The 26,399-nt window shown below is 39.8% G+C and overlaps 2 protein-coding genes across 2 annotated transcripts; both read right to left on the bottom strand.

Moving 5' to 3' along the window:
• Positions 1 to 1,139: 1,139 nt before the first annotated feature.
• Positions 1,140 to 3,639, bottom strand: LOC147610171 (uncharacterized). The gene is made up of 7 exons (XM_086786232.1): positions 3,419 to 3,639; positions 3,116 to 3,321; positions 2,688 to 3,023; positions 2,513 to 2,585; positions 2,281 to 2,429; positions 1,955 to 2,189; positions 1,140 to 1,569 (listed from the first exon to the last, which is right to left on the bottom strand). Exons 1-7 carry the CDS (start codon positions 3,637 to 3,639, stop codon positions 1,293 to 1,295), a joined length of 1,497 nt encoding a protein of 498 aa, XP_086642358.1. The 3' UTR covers positions 1,140 to 1,292.
• A 20,309-nt stretch (positions 3,640 to 23,948) lies between these two features.
• On the bottom strand, positions 23,949 to 24,347 carry LOC147610170 (uncharacterized). The gene has a single exon (XM_086786231.1). The coding sequence runs from the start codon at positions 24,345 to 24,347 to the stop codon at positions 23,949 to 23,951; it is 399 nt and encodes a 132-aa protein (XP_086642357.1).
• Between the last annotated feature and the right edge of the window lie 2,052 nt (positions 24,348 to 26,399).

The following is a 26,399-nucleotide window of genomic DNA, read 5'->3' as shown; positions in this document are numbered from 1 at the left end:
AAGGATGAGATACGGTAGACCGTCACAAATACCAAGAGAGTTCAAAGTCAATAACTCTACCAGAGGAGATCTCCTACTCAGGGAAATAAATTCATATTTGTGTACACCTAGACACAATCCAAGAAAGTCAAAGTTGCCACACAAACCAAAATGTGTTGGTAGGCATAAGAGTCAAGAGTCGGGCAGCCAAGCCACCAAATGAGCAAGGCGTCAGTCCCAATGTTTCAAGTCATATCTACTCTGTGTAAATAGTTTGCATGTGCTTAAAGCTTATTTCTTTTTATTCATTTGGTATGCAACTATGCTCAAGCTGGAGAGTTGAGCTAATATGTGTGTCGCTCATACTGGATGAGATGAGCATAAGAGTCAAAGTCAAAGTTACTTAAGTGTCGATGGAGTGGCGGAGAATAAACACTCATGCACCTTTGCACAATAAGGAGAGTGGAGAAACCTCGACATCAAATGCCCTTTTACGAGTAATGGCAGCTATTGGAGCACTTCCAAAGTGCTACATGTGCTACATTTACTTTTAAAAGAACCTATCATAACTCTTCTCTTACACAGCATATTGTTTTTATTGCATATTCTGTGAATGCATACTAGGGTGTCCCAACCTTGGACACATGAATTAAGCACTTTTAATTGCTTCCACCCATGCACAATCAGAGTGTGATTTTTTAGTGAGCTTTATGGTGTGAGCTTTTTTAAAACTCAAGTGAGCTTTTTTAAGACTCAAGTGAGCTTTTGGAAGCATTCACAAAGTTGTGTGAGTTTTTGTTAAAAAATTATGAGCTTTTACATAGGTAAATAATCTTAGAAGATAACCATTTGATCCACCTTAAGAATTTTTTTTGCATACAAGTAAACAATCTCATAGGACAAATATCAGATACATATGTACATAGACAGTTGAATAGATAGGTACACTCAATCTTGAGGATTATGTCACATTTTTCTTATCAAAGATTATGTCACATGATACATTAGCATAGAGGAATATAGTATCTTTGAATAATTATTGCATGTTGAAAAGAACCCTCTAAAAAATAACATGACGATTTCATTGCCTTATTCAAGAATAATTATTTACAACTAAAAACTGTTTGTTCACGAGGACAAAAACCCAAAAGAAAAAAGCATTTATGCCCCCAAACCAAAGAAGTTATAAGAAGGACTTAGGTTTGAGGATGGCATGACACAAGATCAATACCTTTCTCAAGTCCAAATCCATGACTATGGATTAAAAAACCCTTGGGGGGGCACAAGGGAAAAATCCATAATCCCTATAACTTCTAAGTTACTGCATTATGAAAGTGTTTACAATAAAAGACCATAATAGTCAACCAAATACAAAGCATGTGAAATGAAAATGTTAACGTAGCTACTAATCCTCCTCCTCCACATGACCACACACTTTCTTCTCTAGACACTCGAACGATGCAAAAAAAATCGCACTCCATCATCAAACAGTGGCGCATATCCTCGGCACAAGCAGCTCCCAATCCACCACACCCAGCAAAAACATCGATCACATGATCATCATAATACGTGAATGTCGCCAACAACCAACTGAAAAATATAAATATACAAAAAGATAAATTAGCAGGGCACATGAAATACTCTATGTCAATTCAAAGATATAATTGTATAGCCTCCACTAGTACCTGAAAAATGAGCTGGTGCGTTCAGCTCCCCCTCGAACCATATCCCCATCTACACGAGTGAAGTCGCTATCCACTCGCGCGCATTACCTTCTGTGATGTAGCTCTTTGTCGACGGAAATAAGATCGCTGATATCTCCTCACCTGCATTTCTATCGTAGTGGGGTACACTAACAGAATTGCGATAAAAGAGCCCAATTGTAAGGTCCATCACCTACCAGTTGACACTTCCTAGAAGTCAATACCATATAACATATGGAAAAATACAATAATACTTAGCTAGCTATACACACCTGCTCTCCTGTATCAGGATACAAATATCCACCCCATCACACACAAGTGTCCAAGAGCGGTGTAGTTGCAAACTAAAGTTTTCAGCATACTTCACTATCTCGCCCAAGTGATGGGCGAGAGACAGGGTGACAAGGAAACCCTCATCGGCCAAATGTGCGTCAGCTATCTGCATGACTCCTTTAACCAAAGAACTTGTAAAGTGATTCCACATAGGCATGCTAGGAACAACTCCATCTAGGCATTATATGAAAAATACAATACTACTTAGATCAATGAATGCAAGTAGCTATAAATTATTAAAAGCAAACGTTTGGCAACAACATACCTGCACCAACATCATGGATACCATGCACATGCATGGAGGTAGGAAAATCAACAAAGATTAGGCGAGCCACATATTCAGAGGACTCACCACGAATATGGTACATACGTTCCACAGAACTTCCATGAGTTCTTTGGAACCAATTTTCAATACTGGGTCAACGACTCAACACAAACGTTAGAATCATGCATATATTAAAGACCAATGTACTAGATGCAAATGTGAGAGGTCGCACCAATTCCATGCATAATCATCAATAGCTTCTACATCAAGGAGGAGCACATCCACAAACGTGGCAAACCGAACTCCTTTCCAAAATAACCAACAAAAAAACTAAATTATGGGATGGACATTCACATACAATCAGAAAACTAATCTCATTAATGCTTTTTTATAGCAGAGTTATATACCTGTGGCTCGTTTAGTAGGCATTCTCTGGGAAGAGGGACGTGCTAAAATAGATTCAGAGATAGCAGACCTCGATATGCTAGTGCTTGCATGTACAACCGGCCTGCTAATGGTAGGACTAGGCAAGCTCTCCTTGTCTTCCTTTTCTTCAAGTATTGGGCGTTCTTTGGTCACCTTCTCTTTTCCTTTCTTAGAAGTAGTCTTAGAGGTCACTTGTGGAGTCTCTACCTCTTTTCCTTTCTTAGAAGTAGTATTAGAGGTCACTTGTGGAGTCTCTACCTCTGTTGAAGGTGTAGTGGCCACATTTCTAACTAATGTAGGGTTCTCCTCAAGAAAACCTTTGTGCATAATCATTTCTCCATAGTTAAAACAAAAACACATTGTAATATTTTAAATAAATTCAATATGGCCAAAAGTAAACTTTACTTACGTGCATGCATTTGCTGCTCACTTTTAGGCACAACACCTAGGGGATACTCCAGCCACCATGGACAATGGGCACACTCCCATGCGGTGATTCCTCTCTCAACCAAGCTAGGCGAGAACATGGAGTACTCATCCTTGGGATCAACCCACTCTAAAGTCTCAAGTGGTAACTCAATAATAGACGAATTTTCTAAGCAATATCCAAGCCACCTAATATGCATAAATCAATGGTAAATATCACATAAACAAACAAACATTCTAATGAATAATTTATTATGACATGAAATCTGAGATATATTTTTAATACCTGTAGACCAATCTTTTAGTTGAAAATGATAATTCGGGCATTGCCACACTTTCAGCTGCACTCTTCATGCAAGTGAGAATATGAGAGAATGCCTCCACTACATGAATCTTCCGTTGAGCTTTGTACCAAGTCTCAAGTAGCCGTGGTCCCACCACCTCAAACTTTGCAATCAAGATGTAGGCCTCATTAAACATACTGTGCCAATACAACTCGTGTCTCATGTATGCTCTCATCCATTTATAGTCACCAAAATGTGAGGCTTTCGGATCTTTAGCCTTTGTAAGAGTCATCAGACATAAAATTTCCTTGCGTCTAAACAAGAATTACAATGATATTGAAGTGAAAAGGAAATTTACAATGATAGACGTCACCCAAGTGAAAATGTAGGATACTCTGTTGATTTTAGGAAGGACGTGGCGGCAAAGAAAACACTACTTCATCAACTGGGAGAGAAAGCTTGTACATTGTCAGAGTGCCGACAACAGATTGTGGGTACCTCTAAGACCACCAGATGAAGAGTATGCCGCAATAGTCCAAGAACTACCAGGTTCCTTGGAAATCATTACAAGTTCACAATCAAACACCATAAAAAATGAAGAACAAAAGAAAGAGGCAAAGATGCTTCAACAGCCACAAGTACCAAAAATGGTTAATGCCAGCAAAAGCAAAGAGGAAACTCAACTCAAGTGGATTTGGGTTAAGAAGGATGTGCCAGAGACAAAGACAGATAATGCTTCTGAGGCACTGAAGATCCCAAAATCCAAGAAAGCAGCTAAACCACCAACACGAAAGTCGCAGACAAATGGTCAACAAAGGTGGATTCCCAAGATGTTACTTCAAGCTCAATCAAATTCAACATATGTTTGGGTTCCAAAGATTCAAAGACCATTGTCAACGTCATCTTGCAAGAGGCAAAGAAATTGAAGAAGAGACTTCAGACCCAGCCAACAAATGCAAAGTGGTTCACATAGTCCATCAAGCAGGTATGGGTTCCGAAGGCAACTCTTCATTGCACAGTAGATGGGATGGCGTAGGTTCCAAGAAACTTGGTAACAAGTTCTACCAAGAAAGCTGCGAACAACCTAGTCAACAAAGGCCTTGACAACCACACAGCACATCCACAGCCGAATACCATTAAGCAAGTGTGGAAACCAGAGGCAAAGCCTCAAGAACAAAGCCAAAAAACCAGAGGCAAGTGTGGAAACCAGAGGCAAAGCCTCAAGAACAAAGCCAAAAACCACCAAAACCATGGAGGACTTGGCAAAGTAACAACGCTCAAGAGGTGTGGAAAGTAAAGACTACTTCGCCAAGTACTATTCATCAACAAGTAAAGACTACTTCGCCAAGTACTGTTCATCAACAAGTTGGGAAGGTCAAGAAGGACTTCACAAAAGAAGTCAAGGTTTGGAAGCCAAAGCAAGTTCAACCACAAAGTACAAACAAGCAGGCTCCAAATTCATCATTAAAGCCAATCAACTTCAAGGCACTGGACCTTCAACTTAAGCTGTTTGGATTTACGTCTGTGCTGTTGCCGCGTCGGACATGGTTAGATTTTGTTCGACAGTAAGGCTACTCCAAATTGGCATCATTCACGAAGCCAGCACGTCAATGCCCTAAGGAAGATGGATCTTCAAGGTCAATCAGGTGATGAGCACCATGAGACAACACTTGTATATAGTAGATTAGGTTAGTTAGGAATTAACCTCGTCAGCAAATGCCCAATCGGACATATCATACCATGACCTTGTTTCTTGCACAACATGTTTTTAATTGCATTACTTCTCAATGCATAATAGGGTCGCATTAAATGACCTTGCATAAGGCACAATATTTTGAAACCCTTGCACACTCCTACGACCACCATGACCGATCGTCGCACGTAGTGCTTCGATTAGGTGGGGGGAGCACGAGTGCGAGACAGGTCAACCGTGAGTTGAGTTGTGTGTGTTATTAGAGAGTTGTACTAAAAGTGTATGCACACACACGGGGCACTGTGCTGAAGAAGTTACTTATTTTGATTTTATTATTTTTCTTTTGTTCTTATTTTGTTTAGTGGAAAAAACAAGCCTAGATGCACAAAAATGCACAAAAAAGACACACAATTACGCCAAAAAGTGATGATATGGACTATTTCAAGAGTCAACTCGGTGGCTATAGCATAGTGCTTGTTGTGTACATACTTAGACTATTTTTAATATGAGTAGGTACAATTTTTAGAGATTTTAGCTATTTTTTATTTTTTTATCTTTTTTCTTTAAAAAATTAATAAAAAAAGCAAACAAGCTCAGAAAAAAGAACGGTCTTCAAACGCCGAACCCAAAAGACATGCAAGAGCAGTTGGTCAAGTTTGGAAGCAAACGGAAATAGTGCAATGAACAGCTGTTCAGTGGGGCAAAAGATCAAAAAAGAGTAAAGAGATAGCAAAACCACATATATTGGTGTATACAGTCAAACCTAGGGTTTTGCTAGGCAAGCAACTCAATGGTGAGGTTTAAATAGGCAAGTTGGGTAAGTGTCTATTGGGCTAGAGCACATAAAAGCCTTTTAGCTAGCTCATTTGCATTATTCTAAGTTTGAGAGAGCATTGTGTGAGAGTTTAGCACGAGACCTTCTGTGCTTGATTACTCTCTACCTGCTCTACCGATCTTAGTATGAGCTCACATACTTATTCATTATACTATATATTAGCTTGTGAGTGAGAGAGCACATCAGATCTGCTACTAGGTGAGCATATCAGACACAGAGAGTGCACGGAGACCACGGGCGACTTGGGAGTTCCTGAGAGCACACCGGCTACCAGGTATTTGCACAACCCATCTCACTTTGTCTATTAAACACTAGCACATGCACCAAACAACAAAGAAAGACCTAGACATTGTGCATTAAGTAAAATAGTTCCTGCAAGGCTAAAAAATCTCAGCAACAAAAATACAGCTCCAAATAAAGATCTAGAAGGGTTTTGAGTAAAGTAAAGACATCAGGGGACTCAGGAAAGCAAGAGGAACAAGTTGATGGCATCAAATCTGCAAAACCTACTGTCGTGACACAGTCGCGCTAGTCTCACCATGCTGGATCTGGGGAAAATAACATCATGAGTTTGTCTGACACACTTAGGGGATGATATCCAAGTGATTTCATGTGAGAAATCTTCTCTCTGGAAGTCAGAATTGTAAATTTTGTGTCGTACACACTCCGTAGCACACACTTCGTAGCACACAAATGCAGATCTAGTGAGATAGAGAAATGCAAACTCACATCCAACCACATAGGGGGTTAGGCCTAACATGGGTGGAACTAATCATGCAAAAATTTCCAAGTTGCCACCTCAGTTTGGACCTAGATCTGACAAAAACTGCTAAGACGCTCACAGAAGCAAAGTTGATGTTTGGAAGGGTTAGGGATGTTCAAATTTGACAAAAATTGAGTTAGAGCCTCTACATAACATAGCAAAAGAGATGATGCAAAAAATTTGCAATTCTGAGCACAGTCATGCCAGTCTCACCCTGTGTGATTCTGCTAGATTTGGGGTCATCTCAGGCATCAACAGGCTTAGGGGAGCTCAATTCTATCCTTACTTGCAAAATTGAAGAAGATTTGGGGGTAGAATTATCAAATTTGGTGTCGTCGACGCTATTTCCAAAGCAGCTTGTCGGGGTCAGAAAGGGAGCACCATAAACGGATAACAAAAGCATGCTAGAGCTAGAGTCAAGATGGACCAAGTTAGTGAAAGCAAGATACAGGGTAGCTATGTGCAAGATACAGGGTAGCTATGTGCAAGATACATGGTAGCTATGTGCAACCACAGGAATCAAAGAAGGATCAAATTTGGCTTCACTAACTTGCTAACATGCACATGTGTAAAGACTAACCTTCGAGACAGGGATGTTTGAAGAACAAAGACTAACGTCAAGGATTTACATACTTGTTTTGACAGGATGGACCCTGCTTCACAAGTAAGCTCAAGGTCTACGGCCTACAAAAAGAGAAAGCAAGAAATCACATCGACGAAGCAAACATTGCCACCATTCTCCTTGTACAGGAAGGAGATAAGACCGTATTAGGTAAAGTGGGAAAAATCCCATTCCCACATTGAAAAATTTAATGCATTTAGTCTAGAATCTACCTTTTTCAACCTATAAAAAATTTAAAAATGGTTTGCTTTATCAAGTGATGCTAGATTGGACCTAACTTGATCTTAGAAATAGAAAGGAGTTGAGAAAGGGATATGATATTTAAATGGCCAATTTTAGGCAATTGTTTCAATTTATCAAGTTTAATTACATTATAATATGGCCAAATATGACAAAACCATTTACATTCAATTACAAAAGGGAGTAACAAAATGTGATAGGTCATGGGGGTGTATTGGCTGCATAAGGTTTTGAGCTTCTTTTTAGGCATGTTCATTTTGTATACTCACAAGAACGCACGCGTAGATTATCCTCTTGATTGTTAAACACATTGTAGTAACTATCATTGAGTATCAATGTAATCTTGTTTTTGTACAAAAAATAAAGACCCCAAAAAGACTGAGGATAATTTTAACCCCACCATGTTGTATAGCTATACTTCATTTGATACTAGCTCCACCACATGTGATAGAGCTAGCTAGCTCCATAAAATTATAGAGCACGACTTCAATGATACTAGCTCAACTACATGGTAGGTCTAGACATAGAATCTAGCTTTACCATCTGAGCTATATGCCACAAGATACAGCTAGAATTCTGATCTAGCTCTACCACAAGAGGTTTCAAGATTTTTTAGATCCACCACTTGTACATTTTACAATTGAAGAGGATTTTTAGATCCACCACTTGGCCATTCTACAGTCCATAAGAACCCTGAATTTTCCAAGCTTGTTTTCTCTACTATAGATTTAAGAACTGCTTCATCTACATCCATAATACCTGTACTGCTTTTTGCCTTTTTTTGAACTGGATTTTTAGAGGGCATTTTCTCTTTTTTCTATTTGCCTTTCACACAATAAGCAATGGAAGCTCGCAACTCTTCAAGAGTTATTTCTTGACTTGCACAATCTAACTTCCACCCTCGAGAGAACATAGTATCTTGTTTATCTCTTACCATTCATTCAATACTAAATGCCTTGGGATCTAGTACTCATGGATCCCAGGTACCCCAATATTTATGCATTCAATATCGAGATGAGAATCAACTACAGAAATATAAGATAGAGTCATTGGTCCTAGATCCTCAAAAGTATCCACGCCCACATCACTAGCAACAAATAGATAAATTTTGTTGAATTGTGTACCCTGAAGACCCCAAATATCTAAGTACCACTGTCGTTGTTGATCAGAGGCAAAGTTAGCACTGATCGAAACTTCCACCACTTTTCTTTTCTGAGACATCTTTCACCTGCAACAAAAACCACAATTGTTAATTATAGTTATTGTACACTTTAAAAAAAAACTTAAAATATCATATTCAAAAATCACAATATGTATCCATGAAAACATTGTGGAGGAGATGAAGAGTATTTCCATCTTGAAGCTCTCAATACATTTATTAGTCTTGCTCTACCACATGGTAGAGCTAGATAAATGCATTCTAGCTGGACATCAAAGTATTCTAGTGCTGGTTTTTCAATGGATATTATCTCTACCAAGTGGCAGAGCAAGATTAATAAATGTATTGACCAGAATGCTTTAAAATCTAGCTCTACCATGTGGTGGAGCTAGAATGCATTCTTTTAGCTCTACCATGTGGTAGAGGTAGACTTCAATGAATGTAACCGGCTGAGGTTGAATGTAACTGTGGTAGACTTCAATGAATGTAACCGGCTGAGGTTGAATGTAACTGTGGTAGAGCTGTATTCTACCTAAACCACATTGTAGAGATAAAATGCTTTGAGGTCTAGCTCTACCATGTGTGGTGGAGCTAGAATCGTAGAGGTAGAGGTCTAGCTCTACCATGTGGTGGAGCTAGAATCGTAGAGGTAGAAAGCTTTGAGGTCTAGCTCTACCATGTGGTAGAGCAAGAATGCATCGATCTAGCTGTGTACCATACACATCAACAAAACAAATTACTCTAAGAAGAGACCTACTTCACATGACAAGAACCAAGGAGCTAGAATTGCATTTGATCTACCTCTACCACGTGGTAAAGCTGTATTCTACCTAGACCACATCATAGAGCTAGAATGCATTGAGGTCAAGCTCTACCATGTGGTAGAGCAAGAATGCATCGATCTAGCTCTGTACCATACACATCAACAAAACCAATTACTCCAAGAAGAGACCTACTTCACGTAGAGCTAGAATGCTTTGAGGTCTAGCTCTACCATGCGGTGGAGCTAGAATTGCATATTTGAGGTCTAGCTCTACCATGTGGAGCTAGAATGCATCGTAGAGCTAGAATGCATCGATCTAGCTGTGTACCATACAGATCAACAAAACCAATTATTAGAATTGCATTTGATCTAGCTCTACCATGTGGTGCTAGAATTCATCGATCTAGCTGTGTACCATGCAGATCAACAAAACCAATTACTCCAAGAAGAGACCTACTTCACATGACAAGAACCAAGGAGCTAGAATTACATTTAATTTAACTCTACCACGTGGTAGAGCTGTATTCTACCTAGACCACATCGTAGAGATAGAATGCTTTGAGGTCTAGCTCTACCATGTGGTGGAGCTAGAATTGCATTTCAGGTCTACCTCTACCATGTGCTGGAGCTAGAATTCATCGATCTAGCTATGTACCATGCAGATCAACAAAACCAATTACTCTAAGAAGAGACCTACTTCACATGATGAGAACCAAGGAGCTACAATTGCATTCGATCTAGCTCTACCATGTGGTGGAGCTAGAATGCATCGATCTAGTTGTGTACCATGCAGATCAACAAAATCAATTACTTCAAGAAGAGATCTACTTCACATGACAAGAAACAAGGAGCTAGAATTGCATTTGATCTAGCTCTACCACGTGGTAGAGCTGTATCCAATCTAGACCACATCGTAGAGCTAGAATGCTTTGAGGTCTAGCTCTACCATGTGGTGGAGCTAGAATTGCATTTGAGATCAAGCTCTACCATGCATCGATCTAGCTGTGTACCATGCGGATTACCAAAATCAATTACTCCAAGAAGAGTCCTACTTCACATGACAAGAATCAAGGATCTAGAATTGCATTTGATCTAGCTCTACCACGTGGTACAGCTATATCCAACCTAGGCCACATTGTAGAGCTATATCCAACCTAGGCCACATTGTAGAGCTAGAATGCTTTGAGGTCTAGAATTGCATTTGATCTAGCTCTACCACGTGGAAGAGCTATATCCAACCTAGGCCACATTGTAGAGCTAGAATGCTTTGAGGTCTAGCTCTACCATGTGGTGGAGCTAGAATTGCATTTGAAGTCTAGCTCTACCATGTAGTAGAGCTAGAATGCATCGATCTAGCTATGTACCATGCAGATCAACAAAACCAATTATTAGAATTGCATTTGATCTAACTCTACCATCTGGTGGAGGCAATCCTATTGTGGCACATAGGTAAAGGCATTTAGGGATTGGAATCAAGCAGCAAGGAAGATGATGTATTGGTTGTTTGTTAGTATACATGACATCATGATTGGGCATATTCAAGATGTTAGTTCACCAAAGGACACTTGAGATACACTAGTAGGAGTTGATATAACTCATATATCAGAGTAAGAAAAATGTAGCTAGAGGATGACTTGAATGGAATCAAGGAATTAGACATGTCACTCAATGATTACATATTGAAAGTCAAAGAAATCTATGAATCCTTGGCATCTATTGGTGTTATGGTTGACAAGCTTGAGGTATGCTTGCATGGCTTGGGGAAAGAGTATTAGCACTTCAAGGCCTTGATTCAAACACGAAAAAATATTTTCAATTTTGCAGATTTGATGCCCTTACTAGTTCTTCAAGAAAGGACTCTTATTGAATAGTAATCTTCATAGTGTAGAAATAGTTTTGAGTAGGTCTTCTACGCGAACAGATGTGGAGGTGGAGGATGTGGCGCAGGTACTTCAATTTTGAGTAGGTCTTCTATATGAACACAAGAAGAGGTAAAGGATGTGGATTTAAGTGCTTCAAATCATATATGACCAGCTATGAGGAATGGTTTAAAGAATTGCAAAATTTACAAAAACTTGGTTATGTGGAGATTGGGGATGCTACTACACACCCTATTGCACATATAGGAAATGTGGCATTGTTATTATAAGATGGAAATGTGAAGTACTTGGCTAATGTACTTTATGTTCCCAACATTATGAAGAACTTGGTTTCTATTGGACAAATGGTCAAGTAAGGTTTGTAGGTCAGGTTCAATTTAGATGGATTGTATGTAGAAGAGTTCAAGAAGAATGGAAAGTTGATTGTATAGGGAAAAAAGTGGGAAGAATGTTTACTCTTGATGTAGATGTGTCCGAGACAAGGTTCAAGAGTTGTTGCAGATGTCGAAATATGGCATAAGCAAATTGGTCATTTAAATAAGCAAAGGCTAAAAACAATGCAAAGACAAGAGCTTGTAACAAGTATACCAATGTTTAAAGTTGGTGATACGTAGAAAGTTTGTGAAGCATGCCAATTTGGAAAGTAAGAAAAAGGTGCTTTTTCACATGATAAGCATGTAAGTAGTAATGTCTTAGAATTGGAACACTCGGATATATGGGGTCTAACAAAGACTGCATCTATGGGTGGATACAAGTTTTATGTTACCTTCACTGCTGATAATCACACTTACAAGGTGTGGGTGTAATTCATTAAGGAGAAGACTGAGGTGTTTTCTCACTTTCAAAATTTCAAAGCTATGGTTGAAAAATAAATAGGAAAGTATGTATAGTGCCTAGGGTTAGATGGAGGGGGAGAATACTTCTCCAATGAGTTCAGTAATTTCCTAAAAAAGCATGGAGTTCGAAGGTAATTTTCATGTAGGTACACTCCACAATAAAATGGTGTTGTTGAGTGGAAGGCACATTACAAAAGTTGCAAGAGCATGGATGGTTGAAAAGGGCATGCCCATTGTTATTGAGTTGAAGTTGTTTCTATATTTGTGTACATTATGAAATAGGACTTCTACTGCTACTGCTGAAGTACATGATGTGACACTTGAGGAAAACTTTTCTAGTAGAAAATATGATTTGTCACACTTGAAAGTGTTTGGTTGCATTGCTTATGTGCATGTGCCAAATAAGCTACAAACAAAGCTTGATCCAAAGGTAGAAAAGTATGTATTCATTGGCTATTCCCTTAAGCAAAAAGGGTACAAATGTTACAACCCTATCATGCATCAAGTGAGCGTGAGTAGGAATGTTGTTTTTGATGAAATGTCAAGTTGGTATATTGATTTGAAGAATGATATTGGGGTTGATGTAAAGGAGAATGTGGCTACAGAAAAGGCACGCTAAATGCTTTGGGAAATTCAAAGGTTGGCATAAGCTAGTTGAAATCAAGATAAAATGGTATGTTGAATAAAAATCATACAAAACAAGGAAGGGAATTCACCTCAAATGAATTCAACAACTACTACAAGGAGCATGGCCGCCTAAAAAACTAGCTCACAATTTTACACATGTGACACAAGAAAATGATGTTGTTGAATGCCACAATCACACAATCATGGGATGGAAAGGTCCATGCTATATGGGAAAAAGCTTCCAAACTCTTTTTTTTGGGTAGAATCACTTAGCCTTGTAGTTTATATCCCACATATATCTTACACCAAAATGTTGGAGGGTACGACACCTTGCTCCAATACTTTTGTATAACTTGTTTTCTTATCTTTATTTTTGCTTGGCCTGGCATGCCTTAATGTATACAAACCATGGTTAAGGAATCTCAATCCTTACGTTGTGATTATCTTAATCCTTAGATTATGATTATCAACATGCTTACTCTAATAAAAAGCCATCCATTGCTCATTTTAGTATATTTGGATGTGAGTGGTTTGTTCATATTCTAGATGTTGCAAGAACCAAGCTTCAAGCCAAAATAAAAAAGTACATCTTTCCCGGATAGAGCCAAAAATCCAATGCAAGAGTGAGAGGCTAAGAAAGTGATTGTCAGCCAAGATGTGATATATTTAGAATATGCACACTTTGTAGGGAGAGCTCTACTTTTACTTCATCCATCAAATGAAAAAATAATCCACCATGTGTCTCACCCAAGTAAGGAAACAATGAAGGAGGAGGAGGTGTTAGAAGAAGATGGTGAGATTACCTTTCCCACAACTCCACCAACTTGCTTAAGTACCATAAGAAAAGCCACTTCCAAAGTGGGCTTGACAACTCTTTGATGAGCAAAATTCCCAATTTGAGGCTCTAGAATCTTCAGCATATGGACCTCATACAACACAAGAGATAGGGGAACAATGAAGGTCATCATAATACATAGTCAATATGGCCTTGATGGTTGAGCTTATGGGTTCTTTACATGAGGGACCACTTTGTTTTTAGAAGCACTTGCAGATCCAAAGTGGAGAGTGGCTATATAGTCTGAGTATGTGAGTGTCATGAAGAATGATACCTATGGGAGCTTGTAGACCAACCACCAAACATAAGGTAACTATAAAGGTTATGACTCTTTAGAAAAGTACAAGGATAGGTTGGTTGCCCAAGGATTTGTACATGTTGAAGGTTTTGACTTTTCTAAAGCTATTTCTTCGATAGCTTGAATACAATAATAAGGGTTGTTGCCCACTATCAAGAAGAAGACTCTTCCAAGAGAGGCAATGCACAAGGCTCTCCACCAATGTGTGTGTCCTAGTGCACTCTCTCTCTCTTTCCCGTTCTCACTCTATCCTTGCTCACTTCCTCTCTTAAAAACAAGTTAGCATGAGCATCTCCTAGAATGAGATTGCCTCATGGTTAGATACACAACAAGAACATACAGACAATAGCACACAAATATAGCTTGCCAATTTCTCATATTTACTCATTTTGAAGGTTACAACTTACAATATAAAAATCTCACTCAAAATAGTAGCAAACCTTTCTTCTTGCAAGGTCCTTCTTTTATATCCATTGCTCAGCATGCCAGCCTTGCTTGTCCCTTCTATGAATTACTGCACCTCTCCTACCTTCCACGGTGACAATGACAAGTAAAGGTACCTCCTTTACCTTCCATGGAGTCATTCACAAGATGTGCCATTGGGAGTCAACACTTGAGTCAACACCTGGCATGCCTGGTTGGGAACCTGAATCAAATGAAGCTGCCTTTTTGTGGTGTCAGGTAGATCGTTATCTTTTATCTTCTCATACGTACATTTTTCTTTCTTTGCTAGGGCTCACAAGACGTGGCTTTTGGATGTTTCTCTTGATAATCCTATGAAAATCTTTGCTTGAAATCTTGACTCAGGGGCTTCGTTAGAGTCTATGTGTTTACCTCCGGTAGCCTTGTGTTTGGTGGGTACCATTTGGTGACAAGGCATGCAACTTCTCTGCATAAGGGTTTTGCATGTAACTTCTCTACATATGGATTTTGCATTGGTAAGGGCTTCTCCTAGGTCTTTTACATGAGCTCTAGTCCTTCCTTGTATACAAGAGGTAATGGCCTATTGAGCCTGACTAGTCCCCCATTAGGTACATGAGTGGTTGTTCAATAAATCTCAGTCCCTTGATTGCTTTACAATACTTTGGAGCTCATTAGAGAGTTTGTGGTTTTTGACTATCTGCTCACCCCTTGTTTTTCTCTCTTGTCTTATAGAGATTTGATGATAGTCATTGTCAAAGTCCTAGACTATCTCAACCTTGGTGATGGCTACACTTAGCTTTGTTTTCAACTCCTTATCCATGGTCCAGAGTGCTATATTCTCTTTTAGTATTTTGAATGTACGTTTAACTCCTTCTCACCCCTCTTGTTGCAGTTCCCAAGCAATTGCTTCTTTTAACTTTGTTAGTGCTCCTTTTCATTTTCTAGGGCCAGATCTAACATAGTTGGTGGGAAGGTGGACAACTTCAAGTTGAAATCTAGCTATTGATCTCAAGGCTATCTCCACATCCCATATGTATTCTTGCTGGTATTCCCTTTCATACATCTCTAGTTACTCTTTTTACTTTTGTGCTTCTCTTGCTGTCTTTCCATTTTTAGATTTTTCCTCTTATAGGGTTCTAAGTATATTGGTATATTCTTGAGTGGGTACTTGGTTTGTAATGGTTTCTTTCAATTTCTTGTTTTCCTCTCTGGTGTTTAGAACCTCCTTCTTCCAATATTCTAACTCTTGAAGTCGAGGCTTTGTGAGTTCAAGTTCATCTTGATCTTGGGCTTTTGGTAATTCTTCCAATATGGGGGCTAGTTGGGAGATTGATTTGGGAGATTGATTGTGGTAAGTTTTGGGAGTACTCTATTTTGTTAGACTGTGCCAACTTGGTTTGAGTAATTTCCTATTGAAATTCACTCATTGCAACTAGGCCTTATCCTCCCAAGCATTGAGGATATATCTTTTGATGACTTGTGGGTCTTCCTTGCAAATCCTTGCCTATCTTTTGACATAAACGGACCTTGGGGAACTTAAGCAAAACCCATTCATCCTCTTTTAGCTCTAAAGGCTTTCAATGCTTATCCGCAACTCGTTTTTGCTTTTCTTGTGACACTTGAATAACTTCTTTTATCTTTTGAAAAGCTATCTTGATGTCATGCACATATTCATCAGCCTGCGAATATACTTGAATGCATTCTTAAGATTGGTGGAAGCTTTGGACGACCTTCCACAATCTCAAATGGAGCCTTCCCTGCTGTTAGAAAAATGCACCGTGTTATTGTATGCAAATTCTACTAGGGGCAAGTATTTCTCCCATAGTTTGCTTTGATCTCTCTCTCTCCAACATAGCTTTTGAGAAGATCAAGAATGATAGAGTTCACAATTTCTGATTGCCCATTCATTTGAGGGTGATAGGCTGAAGAGAAATTGAGCTTGGTGCCCAAATTTTCAAATAGTCCTGTCCAAAAGAGACTTGTCATTCTTGGGTCTCTATCGGAGACTATTGAACTTGGCATTCCATGGTACTTGAAAATTTGGGATATGAATATGGTAGCCATGTGGTGTGACCTAATAGAACTTTTAACGAGGCTATTTACTAAATCGGTCTACCACTATCCATATGCCCATATTTCCATGTATGGACTTTGGTAATACAAAGACAAAGTCCATTGAAATACTTACAAGCAGTTTCTAACAAGTAATGCTTCAAAGAATCTAGAACTTGGATAATTATAAGCAGTTCTTTCTCATAGATTCCTAGTACTTGTTCTTGTGGATTCAACCTTCTACTTTCATAAGCAAGGGGGTGTCCTCCTTGGGAAAGAACAGCCCCAATACTATCACCACAAGCATCACAATGAACTTCAAAAGGCTTATCAAAATCGGGGAGTATCAAGAGTGGTTTCGTCTCATAAGCCTTTCCTTGAGCTTTTTGAAGGCATTGTCTTCTTTTGTGGTCCACTGAAATTTAATCTTTTTCTTTGTCAAATCATGGAGTGGACCCACTATTATACAGAACTTTGATATAAAGTTTCTATAATAGGAACACATGCCAATAAAGCTTCTCACCTCATGGAGATTCTTTGGTTGTGGCCAGTCATTTACTACCTTAAGCTTCTCGGGATCCATTTGGATACCCTCCTTAGAGATAATGTGGCCAAGATATTTAATCTCTTGAAGGAAGAACTCACTCTTCTTCCCATTAACAAGCTTATTAGCATGCAATTCTTCAACAATTGCCCTTAAGTGATTTCTGTTCTTCCATTGTCTTTGAATAAATAATTATATCATCGAAGAACACCCCAGTGTATGCCCTATGTTTCCTAAACAATCTTTCCATTAACCTATTAAAGGTTGCTAGAGCATTTGTAAGACCAAAGGGCATCATTATATACTCATACAAACCAATCTGCGTATGAAAAGCAGTCTTGTGGATGTCATGAGGTACGATCCTGATTTGATTATAGCCACTTTTAAGATCTATCCTACTAAAGTAAGATGAACCTTGTAGCTTATCAAAGATGTCCTCTATGCGAGGGACTGGGAATTGATTTTAATTGTGTTCTTATTTAGTGCACGGTAGTCCACACACATGCAATAGGACCCATCTTTCTTTTGCACTAATAACATAGGTGAACAAAAGGGAGACGAACTAGGTCGTACCATCCCCTTCTCGAGAAGCTCATTGACTTGAGAGAGTATCTCTTCTTGTTGAGCATGAGAAACATGATATGGAGGCCTATTAGGAGGTGCACTACCTGGCACGAGCTCAATCCTATGGTCATCCTCTCCTCTTGAAGGAGGTAACTCACTAGGGATAGAATCTGAAAAACAATCACTATATGCTTGAAGAAAAGACATATAGTGCATTTCCTCATTGGAACTCATATTAGTATTAGCTTCTTGAGAAATTTTGTCATGAGAGTCTTTAACAAAAATCATGTACACAAAAAGAGAAGATTTTATTGACTTTTGTATGGCATCACTAGATACAAGAGGTATAGTGCTTCCCTTTTTCTCAGTTCTAATACTAACAACTTTACCCTTATGTGATGATTAAAAGGGATATCCCTATTAGGATAGGTGAGATGGATGGCCATGTGATGGAGCCATGGCACCCCCAAAATGACATCTTCATGCAACAAAGGAGAGATATAAAACTCCTCTTGATCAGCATATCCTTGAACACGTATCTTGAGCGTCCCAATCAACGGTGTGACAGGGACTTGTAGCCCTTTAAAGGCTCCGTCAACATCAAGTGCAGGTCCCATCTCTTCAGTCTTGATGCCCAACTTTTGGGCTAACTCAACTGAAATCAAATTATGGGATGAGCCAGGATCGAATAATATAAAAGCATCTTGATCCTTAACTTTTCCCCACGCATAGCATAATTGATTAGCATCTTTTTGCGTATTAGATGGGAAACTTACTTGTGTGGCTTGAGGAGGACCCTTCTTGATGGCTTTTGTGGGGGAAGTGTGGTAGGAGTGCCCTTGTTCCCCACATTTGAAGCATCGGTTCTCCTTCTTGTACCTTTCAAGCTCCTTGGTGAGAGCTTGTTCTGTCCCTTGTACACCCCTTTCTCCTTCTTCTTCATTTGACTTTTGAAGTCTTGAGAAGGCCGCTCATTGTGGATAGTCTTTTCACCTTTCTCATATAACTTAATAGTCATTCTTGTTGAAAGGGAAGAATTTTCGACCCACCAATGAGTGATGGATGACTTCGGAAATAGTTGCAGGCTTTTGTGCATGAACGTATCCACGCACATCTTTTGTGCATGAACGTATCCACGCACATCTTCATGGAGTCTAGCCAGAAATTGCTGCTTTTGCTCCAAAAAGTTGATCTTTTTAAAGATAATAGCTTTAAGATGTAGATCCCAAAACTTGTCTATGTAGTGCTTCATACTCTCTCCCCTTTCGAGCTTAAGAGCATGCCATGATGTTAGCACATCATCTTGAGCTTGGTCGCTTAGAAATTGCTTTATGAGAGCATTTCTACATTCCCGCCAAGTTTTGGGCCGCAAACCTTGAGCTCGAAGACTCGCCCACCATTGGCGAGTGGATCTTTGCATGTACATGGCCACATGATGAAGCTTGGACTGTTTGGTGAAGTGCTCTCCACTCACCAAAAGCCGTATCAAATTGTTGGATAAAGTTGAGGACTTTATCCGTGTTGCCATATGTACCATAAAATATGACAAAAGTCACATTATTTCCACCACGTTTGAAGCTTGCGAGCTCTCTTTTCAGCATAATGAGTCCTTTTGCACCTTTTTGGTATGCGAGTGCATGCGCTTGACCATTCTTGAAGAGAGATTTCTTCATCATCTTTTGAGAGTGAAGGGCTTGATGAAGGTGAAGGAGACCTCCTTCTTTGATGAAGGTGAAGGAGACCTCCTTCTTTGATGAAGGTGAAGGAGACCTCCTTCTTTGATGAAAGCGGCTTCTTTTGCTTCTTCCACTTTTGAATGAGGAAGACCCATCACTTGAAGAAGATCTTTGACACCTACATCGTTCTTGAGGAGCACTTGATGGAGATTGCCCCTCCCTTTCCATGGGCATTCTTACATGCTCACTCCCTTGTAGAGAATTGGCTTCTCTTGGAGGAGACCTTGTTGTAAGGACCATGCCATGCGCAAACACTAAGGCTTGAACTGTGGGCCTAAAGAAAGGATTATATTGTGCATCATGCAAGCTTTGAACTAGGTTCCTTAAAGCATGAGTTCCTTGAGCTGAAGCTTCATCTTCTTTGAAATTTACTTGATGCCAACTAGACTCATTGTGTGGGATGAAAGACATGATTCCTTCACAATGTTCACTACCTATTTATGAGAGTGCTTGGATCATAGCTTAATTAGAAATGCTAGTTTCAATTAAGCAACACCTACAATGCTCTGATACCAATGTAACTAGGCTTACTAAAAGCTTCTTATTAGCAAATAACAAGTATTTACTCTAGCTCTTTAGTATTGACATTCCTTTCAATTTCCACCCTTATTGATGATGGCGTGTGAAAGGAATAACTTAGTAGCTAATGCATTCACTCAATTATCTCACATATGCATTCATTTAGCTACTCACACACACATACTAACAAGTAGCAAATGCAAAACAAGCATACAACTAATGAACTTAACACAAATGAACAAGATTGAGGGCCGGAATTCTTGAGGCCGACCCCCCCCCCCTTGAAAGGTTTTGTATAAATTCCTTGCTCTTGAACTCTTACAAAGAGAAAGCTTAGATTAATACATCTCTTGGACCATGGAGGCTAGGATCTCTAAGTCTTTATTCCCCTCAAACTTATAATAGAGTTCCTCTCTCAATTAAAATAAAACTAATGTCACTTATAGAGAATTGAGCACTTATCAAATTGTACTTTGGTGAAACTATAGGATTTAGTCTTTATTCCCCTCAAACTTATAGTACTTTGGTTAAACTATAGTATTTAGTCTTTATTCCCCTCAAACTTATAATACTAGAGTTCCTCTCTGAATTAAAACTGTGCTGGATTAACAAATATGGAAAGTATACAAAACATATCCATAGTTGTCCAATATACTGTGAAGGAGAGAGAGAGAGAGAGAGAGAGAGAGAGAGAGAGAGAGAGAGAGCACTTGACTTTCCCAATTTCTTTACCTCCCTCTAGCTCTCTCTCTTCTCCTTCTCTCTTCTACCTCCATCGCTCCATGTGTATGCATGTCTTTCTTAATCTCTTTTCCTTGGAGGATGGAAGTGGGAATGGTAGACGATGGAGGCGGGAGGTGGGAATGGTAGACGATGGAGGTGGGAGGTGGGAATGGTAGAGGATGGACGTGTGGGTGCTATTGGAGGTTGACAAGATGGAGGAATGAAACAAGTGTGGTGCTCATAGAGGCATTATAAGAGAACCACAAGCCTCCTTTCTTAAGGCAATCATGGAAGCTTTATTCAAGTAAGAGGAAAGCAACTCTTTAGAATCCACTTGCCAATTTGCCGGAATTCACTTATAAAAACTTTGGCAAGTGCATGAACAAGAGCTTTCATACAATCATTCATGCATTATAGAACTCTTTGTATTAATCGTTTGGACCATGAAGGCTAGGATCTCCATAACCCATAAGCTTGTGGGTTTGCTTCTCCCTTGCCCTACATTGTCCTCTTCAAAGCCTCAATCGCTATTCAAGCCAAGAGTACTTGTGGAAAAAAGGAGAGCTTTGAAGAGGATTAGGGAAGGATCTTGAGATGAAAGTGCTCAGCCCAAGTATCTTACTTAGCTACCAAGTGGTAGTACATAATCATAAGCATATAGCTTGCATATGAGTACTTGAGCTTAAAGAGCTTTGTGAGAGAATTCCTCTTCTGCTCTTAATCACTCTAATTGACTTATTAATGAGAGAGATAAACCTCCTTGAAGTTCACGACTTGATGAGGTGTAAAGTGATGCCAATTGTAGCATTCATGTGGCTAGAGAGAGGTAGAGCATGGGCAAGTCATCCTAGTCCGCTCCCTGACTTGGTGGTGCCCCCTTCTCTTCCTTAGCTGCTAGAGTAGGCCTTTCCCTCTAGTGGTTCTTTTATGAGTCGTCGAGTTTGGTTGTGGGTGTTGAGGCCATCTCGATCAGATTTGCCGCCCTCATAAAATTGGTGCCCCCACTGAGGACGCCGGGGCTTGTAGACTTTCACTTTACAAGACTGAGTAGTTAAGCTAGTTTAACAAGCAACGTTGTCCATAGTTGCATGATTCTTTGGACGATGAAGAGACTAATGAAAACATTTGCAGGTACCCTCACCACATGAAAGTTTAACTTCTACTTTTGATATGACAAATTTTGGTTTATTGCATGCACACAAGCACCCACATTGAGACGACTCTCATGCATAATCAACACACCCAAGGGAGATAAGAACAATTTCTACCTATGCAAAAAAACCCATGTGGAAGAAGTGCCAAAACAAAAATGGAAGCAAAGGAAAACACCTTGTAGCATTAAGGGTGCAAGGCATTGGAGAAAAAAAAACATGGTTCCACCATGACATTGAGCAAAACCACCATACAAGAATGAAGATAAGGGCTTCCAAGGTGAGGCAAGTAGTGCAATGAGCTCTTGCAAATTCTCAAGAATTGGAGCATGAAGTGAGTGAGTGAGAGAGAGAGAGAGAGAGTTTAGCATGGCTAGGCAAAATACTCATTGTGGAAAGAACATGAGACAAATAAGAGGGATGCAAGAGCATGCAATGGAACTATCGCAAGAGGTTTCCAGGGTGCTAGTAGCTAAGAAAAGCACAAGGATAAGCAAGGGATGCATGGTTGAGCTTGGAGGATAGCTCATGCTACAATGCCAACTAGAGAGTGCTTAAGCCTCAATGGTGTTGGATAACAGCAAAAGAGTAGGGGCATCACATGGGGGAATCTCTAAGAGAAGGAGAGAAGCATGGGCCCAAGAGGCTAAGTGGAAAGGAGAGGCCACAAGGAGAGGAGAAGCATAAGCTATCTTAGCTTTGAGCTCCCAAGCATGGTGTTTGTTTGAGCCCTAAAAGGGCCCCATTTACAAAGGAAATGGGGGGGGGGGTTATTTATATAAGTGGGTAGTGGGGGGTGAATAGGTATGAGTGTGTGAGTGAGAAGATTTTTTTCAATTAGCATGTGGGTGAGAAGATACAAGGAAGAGGTGGGGTAATAAGGTAAGGTTGATATGGATAAATTACAAAATTGAGACTTTACACATTTTAGGGTTATTTCACAAAAAGCTAGGTTGGGGTGAATTACCTTGTCGCTGATGTCAGTGCACTCCAAAACTGCTCTTATTATTGCTGGTAAATAATGAAAATAATGTGAGTCCAATGCTTTGGACACTTGTTGCATGTGTCAAGAATTGTGTCACAAATCTTCTCTATAGATATTGTATGCCGACCATACCATTCATGAAATGACATATATCACTATGCTTTTTAATTTATATACATGGATGCGTGTGCATAGTTGTTGGGAGCAGGTGTGCTGGCATCATCATTCTCGCACTAAAAATTCCTTGAGAGAGTGTGTTTGTGTGTGTACTGCCATCCTTGTCATCTTCATTGCACGGTGCACATGCATGAGAGAGAGTGTGCATTTGCATCATTATTTCCATTGGTGTTTGTGTGTGCACATTTATGCCATGATTTTGTCCTTATTGCCTACTACTTTTGTGATCTAGAGTGGGATAAATCATGTGTATGTATGCATGCATGCGAATATGTGTGCAAACATGTGTGTGTGTGTGTATCCAAGTGTGTGTGTATAATTATGTGTGTAAGGGATGAGAGAGAGCATATATACATGCATGTGTGTAGGTGTGCAATTGTGGGAATGAGAGAGTGTATACATGTGTGTGTGTGTGTGTGTGTGTGAGAGAGAGAGAGAGAGAGAGAGAGAGAGAGAGAGAGAGAGAGAGAGAGAGAGAGAGAGAGAGAATACACTTTTATTTAAAAAATGATAGAATTCTAGAGGCTTTGAAAAAAATGGAACTTGATTAAGTGCCAAATTCCTAAATTGGTCTTCGCCTTAGTTGTCCTCCCCCCTCCTCCAATCTGCTTCTTTGTGTGTGCGTGCGTGCGTGTGTGTGTGTGTGTGTGTGTGTGTGCGCGCGCGCTATCTCTCATGCCACTTATCTCTTTCTCCCCTTCTCCATCTCTCATACATTCTTGTCCCCTCCCCCCTATGTTTGTGTGTGTGTGTGTGTGTGAGAGAGAGAGAGAGAGAGAGAGAAAGAGAGAGAAATAGAGAGATCACAAGCATGGAAGGTTGAGAGAGCTAGGACTATAAATGCGTGCAAACACACACACAAAGACTAGAGTCAGGGGTCATTTTTGTGTGTGAGAGAGAGAAAGAGATCACAACCATGGAAGTTTGGGAGAGAGTAAGGACTATAAACACATGCAAACACACAAAGACCAGCAAGGGGTCACTTCTATGCGAGAGAGAGAGAGAGAGAGAGAGAGAGAGAGAGAGAGAGAGAGAGAGAGAGAGAGATTTTATTATCATCCTTGGAGGTCAAATATGACCTATGGGACCAAAGATACATGTCACGTATTATGTGTGATAGTGCCGCATACGGAACGCATTAACCGGAGATGGCAGCACTTCGCCCTTTAAATTCGCCAGAAAGTAGGAGGTTGGTCCGCAAGCAGCATATACCCAGAATGGACCGCTCCACCGCACTGTTAGCTTGGCCGGCTTCTTAAACATGCGAGCCGTAAAAATAAGAACTAAATGACCCCTCGCAAAAATGCGTTTCCTCAAATACCGATCCACTATTTTCTTCCTGCGTTGTTGTACTTCCTGTGCCAAATAGAAACTCTTCATGCGGTCTTCTTCTAGTTCCTGAATTGCCTCCAAACGATATGTCAGAGAGTCTTCCGGTAGCAGCCTATCTGCAATTGCCAACCGCAAGCTAGGCACTATAAACTCTAATGGGGTAATAGCTGCCATCCCAAAGGCTAGCTTGAAGGGTGTCAAACCTGTTGCTACTTTAAATGCGGTGCGATAAGCCCAGAGTGCCGCAGGTTATTTCTCATCCCAGTCTGTTCGGTTGGTGCAGACTCACCATCTTGGTGATGATGTGCAATATCTGCTTATTTGAAGATTCTGCTTGACCATTTGCTTGCAGGTAATACGGAGATGATTTGTGATGCAGCACCATGTAAAATTCCGTCATGCGCCGAATGATTTTGTTGATAAAATGACCACCACGATCACTCACTAATTCCACTGGGCAGCCAAACCTTGTAAATACATCTTTAAATAAACATTGTGTGACCGAGATTGCTGCTGTATTATCCTTAAGAGCCCATGCTTCCACCCACTTTGTGCAGTAATCAGTGGCAGTAAGAATGTATCTGTTGTGTGATTTCCACCCACTTTGTGCAGTAATCAGTGGCAGTAAGAATGTATCTGTTGTGTGATTTCCACCCACTTTGTGCAGTAATCAGTGGCAGTAAGAATGTATCTGTTGTGTGATTTAGCTGTTGTTGCAGGTGTTATTGGGCCAATAAAATCAAGCCCCCATTTTTGAAAGGGCTCTAGTGGAAGAGTACTTTTACGTATCTTTAACATGCATTCCACAACCCTCTCCATGCCCCCATAACCTCAATTACAAGAGATCAAGACTCAAGAAGAAAAGGCATATACGATGTTTGTGCCTTTACTTGGAGAAATTTTGTAAGAAAGCACTTTTGGACATTTTCAAATTATTTTCAAGTAGACTTTGAGATGCTCCCACCCACACTTCAACACCATAAAGAAGAACTGGTGTCACCAATGTATCAAAAAGGTACTCCTCGTTGAGAACCCAACATTTGACATCACCCACATTACACATGTTCTCAAATGCATAGTATGCTCTCCAGCTTCCAAATCGCATAGCAGATTCATGCCACTTGTAATTGGCTGAAAACTCAAGGCCAACTATACTTGAAGCTCTCAACCACTTCTAGTGTCTCATTGTGTACACAATGCATGGATTCTCCTTATGGTTAGTTTTCACAAGCATAACCGTTGTTTTTGATTCATTCATAAATAAGCCCTCTATGCAAGCAAAGGTTAATGACAACCATAAGCTTTTGTGCATCTTCTAAAGTATGTGCTAGAAGCACTACATCATCCCTCCGCATACAACAAAAGCATCATTACCACATTGCAAATAGTAAACTTTTCAATGCCTTCTTGTTGCATAGGCTCAAGTATCATTTCTTCCAATTGATCAATGCATAGCACAAAGAGAGTTGGTGATAATGGACATCCTTGCTTAACCCAATAGTGCGATAGAGAAAAGGATAAGCCAGAGGTCATTTACGTGCATATGCACAAGTAGGAGTGAGAGAGAGACATAAGTTTTTAACATCATGAGAACAATCACAAGAGATGAAATTGATCCATCATATGAATCTTGAACTCAAATGTTATACTCTAAAGAGTGGTAGAGAGAGAGAGAGAGAAGTTTTAAATGTCATGGAAACAATCCCACGAGACCAAATTGATCTATCAGATGGGTCTTGAACTCAAGATATTGCAAGTGAGAGAGAGAGAGAGAGAGAGAGAGAGAGAGAGAGAGAGAGAGAGAGAGAGAGAAGGGGCTATAGCACAATTTCCTTCTTTAGGGAGAGAGGGGATAGAGAGAAGGGCAACCGACCAAATGGAAAACATGCATTTGTGCCATGAAACCATCCATTTTTATGAATTTTGATCAATAAGCACTCACCAATTCAAAACAAGCATGAAAAACCAATGTTCAGGTGTTCTATTGTGATGATTATTGATTGATAATTTTTGGGTGCCTTATTGTGATGATTTTGGATTGATGTGTGCTAGAAAAAATCCTCTTTCAAACCCTAAAATTTAAAGGTAAGGCTTGAATATAGACCTTATTTTTGTCTATTCACACTAGGCTCTTTCAAACCCTAAAATTTAAAGGTAAGGCTTGAATATAGACCTTATTTTTGTCTATTCACACTAGGCCCTTAATTAAAAAAGCCATGGTGGTAT

Source organism: Cibotium barometz, chromosome 49 (assembly GCF_041138505.1).
Source record: "Cibotium barometz isolate CiBa-2024 chromosome 49, ASM4113850v1, whole genome shotgun sequence".
NCBI classification, from domain to species: Eukaryota; Viridiplantae; Streptophyta; class Polypodiopsida; order Cyatheales; family Cibotiaceae; genus Cibotium; species Cibotium barometz.
The sequence above is the reverse complement of the archived record's forward strand: the minus strand, read 5'-3'. Positions and strand labels throughout refer to the sequence as shown.